General features: G+C 41.7%; 4 protein-coding genes across 4 annotated transcripts; 2 read left to right on the top strand and 2 right to left on the bottom strand.

Moving 5' to 3' along the window:
- Positions 1 to 183: 183 nt before the first annotated feature.
- LOC110848462 lies at positions 184 to 1,274 on the top strand. The gene is made up of 4 exons (XM_022095686.2): positions 184 to 449; positions 511 to 908; positions 996 to 1,038; positions 1,102 to 1,274. The coding sequence occupies exons 1-4, from the start codon at positions 311 to 313 to the stop codon at positions 1,158 to 1,160; spliced, it is 639 nt and encodes a 212-aa protein (XP_021951378.1). The 5' UTR covers positions 184 to 310; the 3' UTR covers positions 1,161 to 1,274.
- A 115-nt stretch (positions 1,275 to 1,389) lies between these two features.
- LOC110848460 lies at positions 1,390 to 2,564 on the bottom strand. The gene is made up of 3 exons (XM_022095685.2): positions 2,265 to 2,564; positions 1,952 to 2,180; positions 1,390 to 1,877 (listed from the first exon to the last, which is right to left on the bottom strand). Exons 1-3 carry the CDS (start codon positions 2,366 to 2,368, stop codon positions 1,491 to 1,493), a joined length of 720 nt encoding a protein of 239 aa, XP_021951377.1. The 5' UTR covers positions 2,369 to 2,564; the 3' UTR covers positions 1,390 to 1,490.
- A 181-nt stretch (positions 2,565 to 2,745) lies between these two features.
- On the top strand, positions 2,746 to 6,266 carry LOC110848509. The gene is made up of 5 exons (XM_022095743.2): positions 2,746 to 3,484; positions 3,562 to 4,369; positions 4,435 to 4,613; positions 4,693 to 4,954; positions 5,958 to 6,266. Exons 1-5 carry the CDS (start codon positions 2,967 to 2,969, stop codon positions 6,177 to 6,179), a joined length of 1,989 nt encoding a protein of 662 aa, XP_021951435.2. The 5' UTR covers positions 2,746 to 2,966; the 3' UTR covers positions 6,180 to 6,266.
- Positions 6,165 to 8,595, bottom strand: LOC110848508. The gene is made up of 5 exons (XM_022095742.2): positions 8,417 to 8,595; positions 8,021 to 8,322; positions 6,768 to 7,927; positions 6,568 to 6,701; positions 6,165 to 6,486 (listed from the first exon to the last, which is right to left on the bottom strand). The coding sequence occupies exons 1-5, from the start codon at positions 8,489 to 8,491 to the stop codon at positions 6,316 to 6,318; spliced, it is 1,842 nt and encodes a 613-aa protein (XP_021951434.1). The 5' UTR covers positions 8,492 to 8,595; the 3' UTR covers positions 6,165 to 6,315.
- Positions 8,596 to 13,416: the final 4,821 nt, after the last annotated feature.

The raw sequence follows: 13,416 nt of genomic DNA, 5'->3' as shown, positions 1-13,416 counted from the left end.
CCCATTCATCTTGTACCATTTCTCATCATGCGATGCACTAAATTATTAAGTCGACTTTAATTTAATGAAGTCAATAGGCTATCACCACTATTTAACTAAAGTGCATAATTAATTAATGTATATCTATATACCATAATATATGTACATGAATACGCAATAAATGAATATTTGCGCTTCATAGAAAAATGTAAATCTTGCAAAAAGTGGAGTACAGTATCTGTATTTGAAGGTTTATCCAGTCAACCAAGTAAAACACACATTGCAAATTAACTATTGTGAAATAATTAAAACATTAATTGTACGTTCAAATATGCAGTGGTTCATAGCCAGCATTCTGTTGCTTATCTTGAGTCAAGGGCTCTGTTGTTTCTTTACATTTCGTAAAAGTCCCTCTGAATCCCCTGCCACATTGTCCACGGAAGAGTCTTCTTACAGTGCCAAATCTACAAGTAAGGGTTCTTATAAAATATTGTAAATAACAGTCAAATTTATTGATCCTTCATCGTATAGGAAGTCGATTCTATATAGAAGTCGAAGAAGGTCCCAATCATGTCACGACCATCAACGCCATCAAGAAATTGCCCCCGATTAAAAATCAAAAACTTGATTCTGGCATTGTCCTCGACGAATTTGTCCTCGAACCAGAACCACCATCCATTCAGTCGCAAATTGACCCAAGTGAAGACGAGGTCGACTTGTCTACCACGACCCCTGATCCCAGAGACGCCGAGATTCAGAAAGATTGGAAAGGAAGCTGCGATGCGAAGCATTGGGACGTTTGCTCTCAAATGGACGAAATTCATGTCCGGAACGTTCACAATAAAACGAAGGAAGGGAAAACGACGCTGGTTCATCTTCAACTAAACTGTATCAATCTCAATATCACGTGTCTCTCGAACGGCTGGACGGTAAAAGCAGTTAAATATTTATTCTGATTTATGTATGCTATGTTCAAATTAAGTAAATCGTGGCGAATTTTTGGGCGCTTTTAATAGGTGAATAGGTGCCAGCTAATTTGCATGTCGAAATGCAACACAGGTACACAATAATATTAATGAATGGTAAGATTGACTCTAAAAAGAAAATGACAATTATTTCCAGAAATGCTGCAAAAATATGACGAATACGTGGACCATGATGGCCCTTGTAACTATACATGACATGGTGCAAATTGGATTATAATGTATACAAGTTACTTTGAGGATATCGATAAAAACTTATTGTGATGTAAGAATTGTGAGTTTACTGTAATATATATCATGATTCGAATACTATTCAAGAATATGTTTGTCGCCGTGATTCACGACGACTTGCATCTGCATTTAGTGGACGTGTTTCACTCCACGTCGCCCTTCTAGAAATTCACCGCAAAAAAAATTATGTAGCAAATGATGTAGCAATACTGCAGAAAATTTACTAATTTCCGAATAACAAAATTACACAATACTTAACAAGATCGGCTATAAAATAACTAAACATATAGTTAATTACTAACTATCATCAAATTCCACTGCACACAAGCCCAACTCGGTCTCGTAAAAGCCTTCCGGACAAATCATCCGAGGAACGCTCACTCCTGCGGCAAATATTCTTCCGTACCTTTTACTCCTTTCCTCGTCGTGATGATAACTGCACGCAGGAAATATTTTATGTTTGAAAAATCGAATAACTTGATCCTCTCGACCAGCTGGAGGGCAGGATTCGTGTTTCATTCCAAGAATTGCGCAAGATCCATCATTTAACGGTACCCACTCGGAATCTGGTTGCGGGTCCTTTACTGTTCGTACCTGATTTAGACAGACGTTTGGGGTACAAATCGCACTATAGTGGTCGAACGACGAAAGTGTGACCCACTCGTCATCCTTGCAGAACGTTTGCTACGTATATACATAATTTTTCATAAATTAGTCGCAAAATTAACTTAATTTAATTCTCAAATTAATTAACTTACTCGTGTAAATATAAAGTAGCACTTATCCGTCTCCTTGTGATATACGAGGAGTCGATTACTTCGAATATTGTCGCACTGACAAACGCCCACGCTTCGATTGGTTGGCAGAGGGAAGAGGATCATGTCCTCAGAACAAGGACCTTGGGCATAGCGTGAACCATGACAGGACCAATTTCCGGTCGTTTTGTCCATGTAGAGAAGATCTCCAAATTTTTGACACAGCTTTTTTCTACGAAATTTCAGTGCTTGAATAAAACAAGACATGGCAAATTGAATGCAAATAAGTTAAGCTGTTATTTTATTTTGTTTATACGGAATTAATTTGATCCTGGTTGAAAATATGATGAAAACGAAGAAAATTCCTAAAGCAATGGCGATCGATGATAACACCATTTTCCTCCTCTTGTCATGTATCATGGCGGAAATACTGATAAATAGACTATAATTATTTGTCAAGAAATGGCACTACTAACGATTAACGGTGATTTGTGAACGATGAAACTGAAATTTGGTAAATTCACAAATTAATGTTGAGTGAGATTAATAATTCCCAAATACTTATTTAATTCCTAAGTGAATGAAGCATTCGTCACCGAAGACTAGTTGGGACCGGATGTTATTTGAATATCAAATTATCAAGTAAATTAAGATTAAATCTGGATAGTTAAAGTGGAAAGAACCACATTATTTACTCCTCTCGATTCCAAAACCAAATTCATAGATATTCATTCACCACGCATCAGATACAATTTCATGAAAAGATCAACTTCACCTCCTCCTTGTATTGATTGACCATTCCCCATTCACACCGTTTGTTTTGTAAACATCTCTTCGCAGAAAGAAACATGTCATGAAAAGGACAAACGGTTTTTAAATACAATTGCACCACCACCAATTAAATATTTAATGTTTTCCTGGTTATTTATTAGCGCAGCCAGAATAATTACAAATTACGTATGCAATAGAAACCGTGCAAGTGCAGCCTATCCAGGCTGACGAAAAATCTTCAAAAATCATGAATATTCAAACATTCATTCTATTCATCATCGTCGTCGTCTTCTGCTCCTCTCTTGACGTCGCCTATTCTCTCAACGGGCTCAAGTCTGCCGATCTCGACGATGACCCAGATTCTGAAAACTTTGAAAAGTACAACAAGGAGGATGAGAGGGACGCTCATATCGTGACCCATTCCATCAAACGGCTCATCGTTCGGCCCGATTATGATAAGTATCCATACATTGTCAAGATAAAGACTGGCTCGAATGATGAGATAGATCGTGACAATAATGAAATTCAGATCCAATACGTCAGTCCCAAGGCTTTCCCAAAAGACAAGCAGCACCAAGAACAGGGCGACGGAGGTCCAATCGCGGAAGAAGTCATGCTCAAAACGTCCTACATTGACTTGAGTAAGGATACCATCGTCATTCCGATGGGGGAGCGAGGTCTCGGATATCCCACAAAGTCAATGTATGTAGTTCTCCGGAAAAGTTCCAACAAGTCGGTGCACTACATGAATTTAGCGTATATTCGGTAAGTGGCAGGAATTTAATGAAACTCACAATCATATGAAAGTTGACATAATGTATACATACTTATTTTTCTTACAGCCACAAGTTGAAACAGTATACCGTCGAGTGGTCAATTCTGGACGCGTCCCTTTTTGGCAGGTCACGCATTGACCAGGAATTTTGTCGCGGAGGAACTTGTGACATCTACCATCACTTAATCGGTAGCTGCCTTATCTCCTCTCACAAGTGCGGCCAGCCCCTCCACGGACCCCCCGCCCTCATCAACAAGTACACGTGGCAAACTGGCAGTGCTAGAATTGGGAGAGGTGTCGAATCTGACGAGAATAACAATATGCGATCGGTCACCTTGAATTTGGGTCCGGGCGGGTCTTCTACCGAGCTGCGGTTATCCCTGGCACCTCAACGCCACCATAACCAAGATGTTCACGACGGTGGCGGAGGGGAAGGATGGGGTCACAAAAAACGTAAGGCGGAGGATGCTGAAGAAGATGGTAAGAAAGGCGACGAAGAGGAGGAACGCCACATCCCAAACTCGATTGATTTGCTAATGCTAAAACGGGAAGAGCCTTCAGCTTCTTCATCTTCGTCCTCCACAAACGGAAATGAAGCCGAGACGGAAGCCCATTTTGAGAACGTTCTGGTCGGAACGCGCTCCATCAAGTCGGCCATGTTGGATTGTAATAATTGTGAAAAGATGGGTGAATTCTTTAACGATTATGAAGAAGAGCCAGAATTTTCTCGCCTTGTGGGAGAAACTGCGTCCACACTGCGAAACGATGTCGACGCTGATATCGCTACCGAGATAGAGAACGAGTTATTCCTCAAGGATAATCCGCAAATTCCCTATGTCGGTTTTGGTCACTGCAATTTGAGTGATCTCACCGAGGTAGACCTTTCGCCCAGTTAAGTCAGTAGTCGGTTTATTAAATTTGTTAAAAATTCCACATGTAGAATCCGGCCAACTATAGCAAGGAGATTGAGGACATTGGCAAGTTCTTTTTGACCAGTATGCGTCTACATTGTGACCAAAACTCGGAAAATAGAGTCAGATCCATGTTCACTTCGAGGTTTAAACTGCTCGAGATTCAAGAGGATTTTTCAGTGGGAATGGCCCATGCGAGTCCGGTCCTGTGAGTTGCTCCAAATACATGATTATACTTTTCGTATTTGCAGTTTCATATTTGAAAATAAATTCAATATACACTTTAGACAATATAAGATCTTGACCGTGGACGAATTCAGGACCCTCATGACAGGGGCATTTATGGCAAAATACATTCGGTTATATCGGGAAGAGTATCTACGCTGGAAAACAGGTCATCTTGAGGTGTCCCCTATAGACGAAAACATTTCGAGAAATGTCCGATTTTTTAGTAAACTCATTCTCTCGTTGATGGACTCATTGTCCAAAATCCTGTCCCAACACTTTGTCCGTGGACATCGATTTCTTCTCAGGCTCCTTAGGGACAAGGTAAGGTTAATTATACACATTTCATGAAAAAAGTTACAGAGCGTGAATCAAGATACAAAACTCACTTTTATTGTTGATATAACATTTGTTAGAGAGACCTGGGATTATTGGAATTTGCATGTGTTGTACCCAGATAGTCAAGGAACAGTTCGCAAAACAACTTTTAGTTCTGTGCATCAACATGCCCCCACTCCCCCCCACGGAGTGCGAGGTAGCCGTATTAGAGTTTTCCAAAGATAAATTGTACCATAAAAAATTGTTAAGAAACTGGCGACAACTGAATTCAAGTGCCAGTCAAAGCCATGTTTCCAGTGTATTAAATGGCACTGCCATGAAGAGGCAGGGATCATTGGCTAGGGTTCCACCTCCACCAAAGTGGCGTCCAAGATCAGCCAGAATCGAGGATGAGTTGTACTATATTGCAAATTCTAGCAATAAGGAAAATCCGTGAGCCCAGAAAAGTACGCAAAATGTTGGGGCTGAGTCAGGCAATAGTTTTTAGGATCATTCAATTTGACCTAAATAGATTAGCGCGGAGGAGGACCTTGTGTACGCCCCCAAGCCGTCTTACATCAAGTTTTTCGAAGCAACTTCGCGATAACTGTTTGAAAACTTATTTTCCCGAAATAAATTTTTAACTGCAATTACTCTTGACGAGTCGAATGACATTATTCAGATAGATTATTTTGGTTTTTATTACTTGAAGCAGAGATTTTAAAGCGGACGGCTTGGGCGCTAAGTGGGTTTTGGAAAACTTTTCAAAACGAGTGGAACAAAATCACTCCAAAAAAGTGTTAAACGTGATACTAGCGTACAAAAAGCGATTGCACCTCGTTAGACAAACTAATGGGCTACACATTGAAGCAATTTACAAAATTCACAAACGAGGAATAAAGCTGTAGAAAAATAAATAAAAGTGAGTTTTGTATCTTGATTCACTCTCTGTATAATTAAGAAGTGAACTACCGATATGATAAAAATCATACATGAAATTAAATTTTAGTTCAACGTGGCCCTCATCAAAGTAGCGAGTGACCAGGGATCTTCACAACGGGAAATTTGGATAAACGATCTCTACCGTTTCATGGCCCTTAAGGAATTTATATTGTACGGAATGGGACCTCAATCCAAGAGTGGAACCCCAATCGAGCCATCATTCCACAGTTTCGTCACAGAGAATGAAAAAAGAATTAAACGGCTCGTTCAAGCGTATGGTGTCCTTTAATTTATAATTAATGTATTTCGTCATGATTTCGATATAATTTCGATTATTGATATGAAAAATTATCAAAAATAAAAAAAACTAAATTTCCCTGAGGTAATAAATATGAGAAACATGCAATATAAAACTACTAATTTGATTAAACGGCATCCTCATCATAATTGCCTTCGTGATTGTAGTAACGAATATATTCAACGAGTTCTTCACTCTCCTCCTTGGAAAATACGCCAGGACCTTCAACCCCCCTGATGTCAATCGTGCTTATCATGGGTAGGTGGCCTTTCAAGTATCTCACAGCAGTGGGTGATATCTATTGCACAATTAATAGGTAAACAAAATATGACACCAACGTATATATTTAATGTTTAATTTAGTACTTAAATAGACTTACTTGACTTCGACCAATTTTTAAGACGCGGAGGTCCTTCAATTCTATAAGACTAAAATATACGGATAGGTCCGTGAGTAGAGGTGATTTTGATGCGTCCCTGAGCGGATTAGATTCCACGGTTAAGCGTTGTAACCCTTAAAAAATGCAAGGAATTTAATTATATAATCAATTTATAAAGCGACCTTATCAAATTATATTACTTTTCAAATTCGAAACCCCAGCTTGTATCACAGGAGGCTCAGCCTCCTGTAAAAACTGGTTCCTCCCAAATTCTGACATTCCCTTCGGCTTTAGTTTTCCGTCCATGTCTGCTTTCCAAGCTGGTGGAAAGCCACATAATCCAACATCCATGACACTAGTCGAGCCCACATTGAAGTAGATGTAGAGCTCGATAAGATCTTGCCAAGTGGTCCAAATCTTGCACAGAAATTCAGGCCTTGGAAATTCAATCATCAGTTTCTTCACGTTCGGAAACATTTGACCCAAATATAAAGAACAGTTCGGATCTCGAACTAAAATTGCTAGTGTCAAACTTTCCACGGATAAGAGGGGAGTGGGCGGCTGAGAGTTTTCACCCCCATCGTCACTACATGAAAAGTATTCCCTCCAATCCAACTTCTTATAGGCCGAAGATACCGATAATGTCCTCAATTTTGGAGTATCACGATGAAATTGAACTCCCTCCAGCACAATTAGAGAATCATCACAATGATAGAGCCCAAGTTCCGTAAGTTTAAGCATTTTCGGAAGTGTGATCCTAATTTTAGAATTATCCTCTGGAGACCCCAACGCCAAAACGAGCAACGTCCCACTCAACTTTTTCAGTAGTAGTTCCAATTTCTTTCGAACCACACTATTTGAAATCACGTTAACTTTAAACTCTTCCAGCACTATGGATGAATCAAGAATAGTGTCAACTTGAGCTTGACCAATTTCTTCCAATCTTAGCTTTCTTAACTGATCAAATCGTCCCCAATTTTCCAAAGATGCAAAGATGGGAACTGTTTGGCTGGCATGATTCGTATGAATTTCCTGTAGATTTGGTGCTACACGAAATACATGTGCCCAAAATTTTTCGCAAAATGATTCTTCTTGACATGGAAAGATAATTTTTTGAAGAAGTGGTGCCTCAAAGGTAGGCAACACAGTAGTTGTGAGAACTTCTTGATTAATAATATTGCTGTTGTGGGGAGGAGGAGGATGTGCAAATTTTGGGGATATCTCGTCAAAATCCAAAACTTGAAGTGAATGTGACAGGTTTTGCAGAACGTTGGTCAAGAAATTGAGTCCATTCTTATCGTCGTCAATCCTCCTTCCACTCGTACAATGATATGCTTCGTCGACAATGGAGGTAAATCCACTACATTAACCAACAAAAATATGGATATGTATATGTATACATTCAAAGTCAATCTAGTCGAACTTATTATTATCATTCGTTAGTTTTAAATACCTGGCACAATCCATATCCAACACAAGCACCTTGATTCCACCTCGATTTCGACATGTCGTCATCAGATTGATGAAAACACTGCTATTTAACGACCAGCAGGTCCACTTGATACCAGGGAACGGAATGCAACGACTAGACTCCATCAATAACGTAAATTCGGCAGCGTTCTGACATGTGAGTGTGACAACGTGGTCATGCCGCTTCAACATTATTTTGGTGGATAAGACTTCCCATCGTTTACAGACGAGGCGACATTTGGCGACCTCTTTTGTTTGGAGATAACCTACCACGTGGACCATTATCTACATTAAAAAATAAGCTCATAATTAAATATTTTGATATAAATAAACAGGAATTTAGGGTACGTTATCAATTATTTCATTTGATTCGACTTACGATATCCAAATCGAGGGGGTTCAAAAATGACGGCACTCTTTTGCCCATCTCAGGCATTACGACTTCATCCTCCATCACGAAATACACCAGATAAAAATTTGTTTAATTAATAATAATATTAATTCAGAAATTCTTTAATCGTAGAACTAAACACATGTTGACCATAGAGTAAACGGAAACCCGCTTGACACCAGCAGGTTCCTCCTCTTGGAACAAAGGTGGAAGGCGTCATGAAACTGTTTTACTGAATCAACTCGTAATTATTGAACCAAATTATAAGTAATTTTTGCATCTTCAAACTAAATTACGATGTTACGGCGGAAGATAATAATCCATATTCTCTAAACATATAACAAGTGAAAATGGCAAATGACCTCCACTGTCCCATTCCTACCTGCCCTGGACCGAGTGATACTGAAGATGATAACTGGATATTCTGTGAACAATGCACATCATGGTTTCACTCAAAATGTGTAGGCGTTGTTGTCATTCCTGAAGAAGAATGGATTTGTCTAGTTTGCATCTCTCTCAACTCAACCTCTTCACAACTTTCATCTACAGCTAATGATGACCCCACTAATCATCCGGTTCAAGCGGAAACAAGCAATCCTACCCGAATAAGTAAAAAGGACATCATTATCGCCGCACGCCTTTGGCTCCAAGAAAATTTAGTCGAGGATCCAGAATCCAAAATCGCCAAGGCCGAGGTCTCACTCCGCTACACTCAACATGTAGAAATAAAAGGAGAAGGACGAGTCGCCATTTCCACTCTTGGGAAGTATATTTTCAAACTCTTTCCTCAGACGACTACATGTCGCCCAGGAGCTCGGGGAACCACAAACAGCGCATATAAGGGGATTCGCTGGACAGACGCTTCACAACCACCCCGTCAAAATCATGAAGATTTGGGCTTCGTGTTCTCAAAGCTCAAGGGGACCGTACCAACATTACGGCCAGTACCAAAGGGGGCACGAATATCTGTCGCAGAAGCTCTTACCAACATTTTAGAAGAAGTTATTAATAAAAATGATGCAGAAAGTTGGAACAAACTCTTCACCTTCCCTTATGCTGTCCTCACCGTTCCAGCTAAATCTGAGAAAGTGACAAACTTGACATCGTGGGTCAAAATGAGAGTTTCAAAATGGAAGACCGACCCCACAACCACCATCCCCACTGGTCGACAACCAAGTCCATCAATACATAAACCTCAGCAATCCCAACAAATGATTTCAAAGAAAGTGGAAGCAAAACTTTCTGACGGAGATATCCGAGGGGCCATCCGTCTCTTATGCTCAGATGACACAGTCGCTCCATATAATCAAAGCACGATTGACTCCTTACTCGACAAACATCCTCCACATCCCGAACCATTGAATTTTCCAGTTATGCCTGACGTGGATGAACACCCAGCAGAAGCAACCGAAGAGGAAATTCTAGCCACAATTTCATCGTTCCCACCAGGGTCGGCCGGAGGTTTAGACGGACTTCGTCCTCAAATTTTAAAAGACCTCGTGGGGATATCTACGGGTGACACAGGGATGAAGCTAGTGAAAACAATTTGTAGCTTTGCAGATGTCGTCCTCTGTGGTAAGGTCCCAGATGTTGTTTGCCCCACACTGTTTGGAGCCTCGCTCACCGCCCTCAACAAGAAATCTGGAGGAATTAGACCGATCGCTGTTGGGAATACATGGCGTCGACTTGTTTCGAAAATCGTGGTCACTCGCATTACACCGCAATTGGTAGACTACTTTTCTCCCCATCAACTTGGTGTCGGCATAAAAGGAGGAGCCGAAATTGGAGCTCATGCAGCACGTCGATACTGGAGCCACGCCCACGACACTGCAAAAGCCTTTTTGAAATTAGACCTCCGGAACGCGTTTAATGAAATACGACGCGATTCCCTTCTTCATATTATCAAGCAAAGAATTCCATCCATCTACTCCTTTATCAATCAAGCTTACGCACATCCATCAAGTCTTTTTTATGGGAACATACTCATCCCCTCCCTTCTCGGCGTCCAACAAGGTGACCCACTTGGTCCAGGTCTGTATTCCCTCGTAATCCAACCCATAATCGAAGCCGTGACGACAGAATTCAATGTCTGGTATCTGGATGACGCGACAATCGCCGACATCCCGGAGAAAGTTCTACATGCATTTGACACCATAAGAACAATGGGCGAAGACGTGGGACTCCATCTCAACTATGAGAAATGTGAAGTTGGAGTTTTTGGAGGCAATCCCGATACCCACGACGCCATATATGACGAATTCCACAAAGCATCCCCTGGCATCAAAATTATTTCCCCAGAAGTAGCTACATTGCTGGGTGCCCCTCTCACCGACGAAGCGATAGAGAGAGTCATGGAGTCGAAGATTTCCCAGCTAGCAGCATTTGGGAACCGCCTCCTTCAACTTTCCGCCCATAGTGCTTTCTTCTTGTTACGAGCCTCCATATCAATTCCGCGACTAATTTACTTCCTACGATGTGCACCGTCTTGGCGAAATCATGCCTCTCTTTTGGCTTACGATAACACCCTCAAGTTGGTCTTGGAAGGAATCACTAACTGTTTTCTATCCCCAGAGTCTTGGATACAGTCGTCTCTTCCAGTCAGTAAGGGAGGTTTGGGAACCAGACATGCTGTGAGCACGGCGATTCCGTGCTTTCTTGCGTCCGCTCATAGCTGTTTGCCACATCTCGAGTCCCTCCTTCCGGACTACATACGTGACCAAGATGACGCCATATCAGAAGGTGAAGAGCTCTGGTCCGCAGATTATCGCCAACTACCACTACCCGAATTGCGAGGAAAACAAGCTATTTGGGAGGCTCCTTTAATCGAACATCGCCAGAAGACACTTCTTGATAACACCAGCACACCGCAAGATAAAGCTCGTCTACTTGCTCTAGACAGACCATACGTCGGAGCCTGGCTGAACGCAATCCCTGCACCACAACTTGGAAACCACCTCTCTAACGAAGAATTTCGTGTGGCCATCGCACTCAGACTCGGCTGTGCAATTTGCCAACCACATAAATGTATCTGTGGAGCCGAAGTATCCTCAAGTGGTTATCATGGTCTATCGTGCAGAAAGAGCGCTGGGCGGTGGTCAAGACACAGTGCCGCAAATGATGTCATTTCCCGTGCCCTTCGTGCCGCAGAAGTCCCCTCAATAAGAGAGCCAGTGGGATGCTGCCGAACTGACGGAAAACGAGCTGATGGGATGACACTTATTCCATGGTCAAGGGGAAAAGCTTTAGTCTGGGACTTCACGTGCGTCGATACCTTTGCCCCATCGTACCTCTCCTCCACGTCCGGTCATCCTGGGGCTGCGGCCGTGTTAGCTGAGAAAAAGAAGAAGACACTATACTCTTTCTTAGAGGATCGTTTCATTTTCATCCCGGTGGCTGCTGAAACAATTGGAGTTTGGGGTGAAGATGGAATTAAACTAATTCAACATATTGGACAACGAATCACAACAATTACAGGAGAAATACGAGCCACAAGTTATTTATTACAACGGTAAAGCATTACTCTACAACGAGGAAACGTCGCCTCAATTCTGGGTACCCTTCCTACCGGAAAGAAACTCAGCGAAATTTTTTATTTATGAGTTTTCCATGCGTACTTATTAATCATTGTTAACAAAAGATTCTGTAAATAAAAGCAACATTAGATTAGAAAAAAAATATAAAAAAAAATAAAAAAAATTACGATGTTATACCATCGCGAATGCATACATATTTATTTCGTGCAAGATTGCTTGACAATTTATCATAATACAAGGTTACGACAGTTGCTTCGATAGCCTCAAAAACCTCCATTTTTGAAGTGCTAATTATTTGGGCCGTCGCTAACGGTAATTAAAGCACACAAATTTCTAACAGAAATAGCCGATTTCACATTTACAACTGCACTGATTTTTTTTTTTTTTTTTTTGGTCTAAAGTTTTTTTAGTTTTCCACTGCACTGATTCTTGTATCCATGGTTAAAAAATTAATTCGTGGGAACGAAATGTGAGTGCACACTGGTTCCAAAAGGTACCAGGGTTTTCGAAAATTGAAGTTTTTTCATCGTCGAAGTAAGAATCGAAGACTGTGAAGACTGTGAAGAGACGAAGTTGCAGTTGGCATGTAGATTATTACAAAAATTATCACATAGTGGCAGTAGTAATAGGTTCCCAAACGTTTCACTTTCTGATTGACAAGAGTTACATGAATTTATGTCAACTTTTAATTTATTCATAAATTACTACCAAACCCAGCCTTATATTTGCAGCTTTATGTGTTATTTTAACATAATTAATTGGCCTTGTGTCCCTTCCCATGATGTCGCAACCGAAAAACTGACCTCAGATTCGAAATCAGCGACCAAAAAACTATACGAATCAACATTTTCGCAACCTCAACAACGCTGAAATAATTAACTATTAATAATGAATTATTTGTAACAATTATAAACACGGAACATGTGAGGCCGCTTATCTCAAGTGCTATTAATATACATAGGCTATTAATAGCACCCAGTCATACATTATGACTGGGTGCTATTTATAGCAGAACTTTCACCGCCCTCCAGAGGGTATAAAAGGAGCTGCACCAGAAATTTTTGTCAGTCTGCGGGAGGCGCTCGTGGGGGACGTGTCCCTGGGTGGGTGGCGCTTGGCAAGTGAGAGGGGCTCTCTACCTCCAACCCTTGGGTGACGCCGCTCTTTAGCGATACCTCCCCTTGGGGCCGACCGGGTTCCCGAGTTGGAAGCCTTAATGGGGGCCGATTTACGGGTGCGCTCCCACCTCGTAAGGCGAGGGTCAGACGGGCCCCCTAGGGGAACGCGGTTGCAGAGGCGGCGACGTGGGCAGGGCTTTCCCGGTCGGTGGAGGTAGACCCCCGCGGACGCATTCGGGCGTCCGCGGGGGCCGACCCGCGTGGAGCACAAGGGAGCGACGTCCTCGTCGTGTGCTCCGGAAACGCCCTTCTCAGGGCGGCCAACAGCTCCCCCCCC

The sequence above is a fragment of the Folsomia candida genome, unplaced genomic scaffold (assembly GCF_002217175.1).
Source record: "Folsomia candida strain VU population unplaced genomic scaffold, ASM221717v1 Fcan01_Sc004, whole genome shotgun sequence".
In the NCBI taxonomy this organism is placed as follows: domain Eukaryota; kingdom Metazoa; phylum Arthropoda; class Collembola; order Entomobryomorpha; family Isotomidae; genus Folsomia; species Folsomia candida.
This window is presented reverse-complemented; position numbering and strand designations above follow the sequence as displayed.

Bases quoted from the DNA above. Each gene is read 5' to 3' on its own strand.
- LOC110848462 (XM_022095686.2), top strand. From the start codon at position 311: ATGCAGTGGTTCATAGCCAGCATTCTGTTGCTTATCTTGAGTCAAGGG. The intron at 450-510 runs GTAAGGGTTCTT...TTCATCGTATAG, and splicing joins TTACAGTGCCAAATCTACAA to GAAGTCGATTCTATATAGAA. The intron at 909-995 runs GTAAAAGCAGTT...CGCTTTTAATAG, and splicing joins GTCTCTCGAACGGCTGGACG to GTGAATAGGTGCCAGCTAAT.
- LOC110848460 (XM_022095685.2), bottom strand. From the start codon at position 2,368: ATGATACATGACAAGAGGAGGAAAATGGTGTTATCATCGATCGCCATT. The intron at 2,181-2,264 runs GTATAAACAAAA...GAAATTTCGTAG, and splicing joins ACCAGGATCAAATTAATTCC to AAAAAAGCTGTGTCAAAAAT. The intron at 1,878-1,951 runs GTAAGTTAATTA...GTATATACGTAG, and splicing joins GCTACTTTATATTTACACGA to CAAACGTTCTGCAAGGATGA.
- LOC110848509 (XM_022095743.2), top strand. From the start codon at position 2,967: ATGAATATTCAAACATTCATTCTATTCATCATCGTCGTCGTCTTCTGC. The intron at 4,614-4,692 runs GTGAGTTGCTCC...TATACACTTTAG, and splicing joins GCCCATGCGAGTCCGGTCCT to ACAATATAAGATCTTGACCG. The intron at 4,955-5,957 runs GTAAGGTTAATT...ATTAAATTTTAG, and splicing joins TCAGGCTCCTTAGGGACAAG to TTCAACGTGGCCCTCATCAA.
- LOC110848508 (XM_022095742.2), bottom strand. From the start codon at position 8,491: ATGGAGGATGAAGTCGTAATGCCTGAGATGGGCAAAAGAGTGCCGTCA. The intron at 8,323-8,416 runs GTAAGTCGAATC...TTTTTAATGTAG, and splicing joins ACCCCCTCGATTTGGATATC to ATAATGGTCCACGTGGTAGG. The intron at 6,487-6,567 runs GTAAGTCTATTT...ATTGTGCAATAG, and splicing joins TAAAAATTGGTCGAAGTCAA to ATATCACCCACTGCTGTGAG.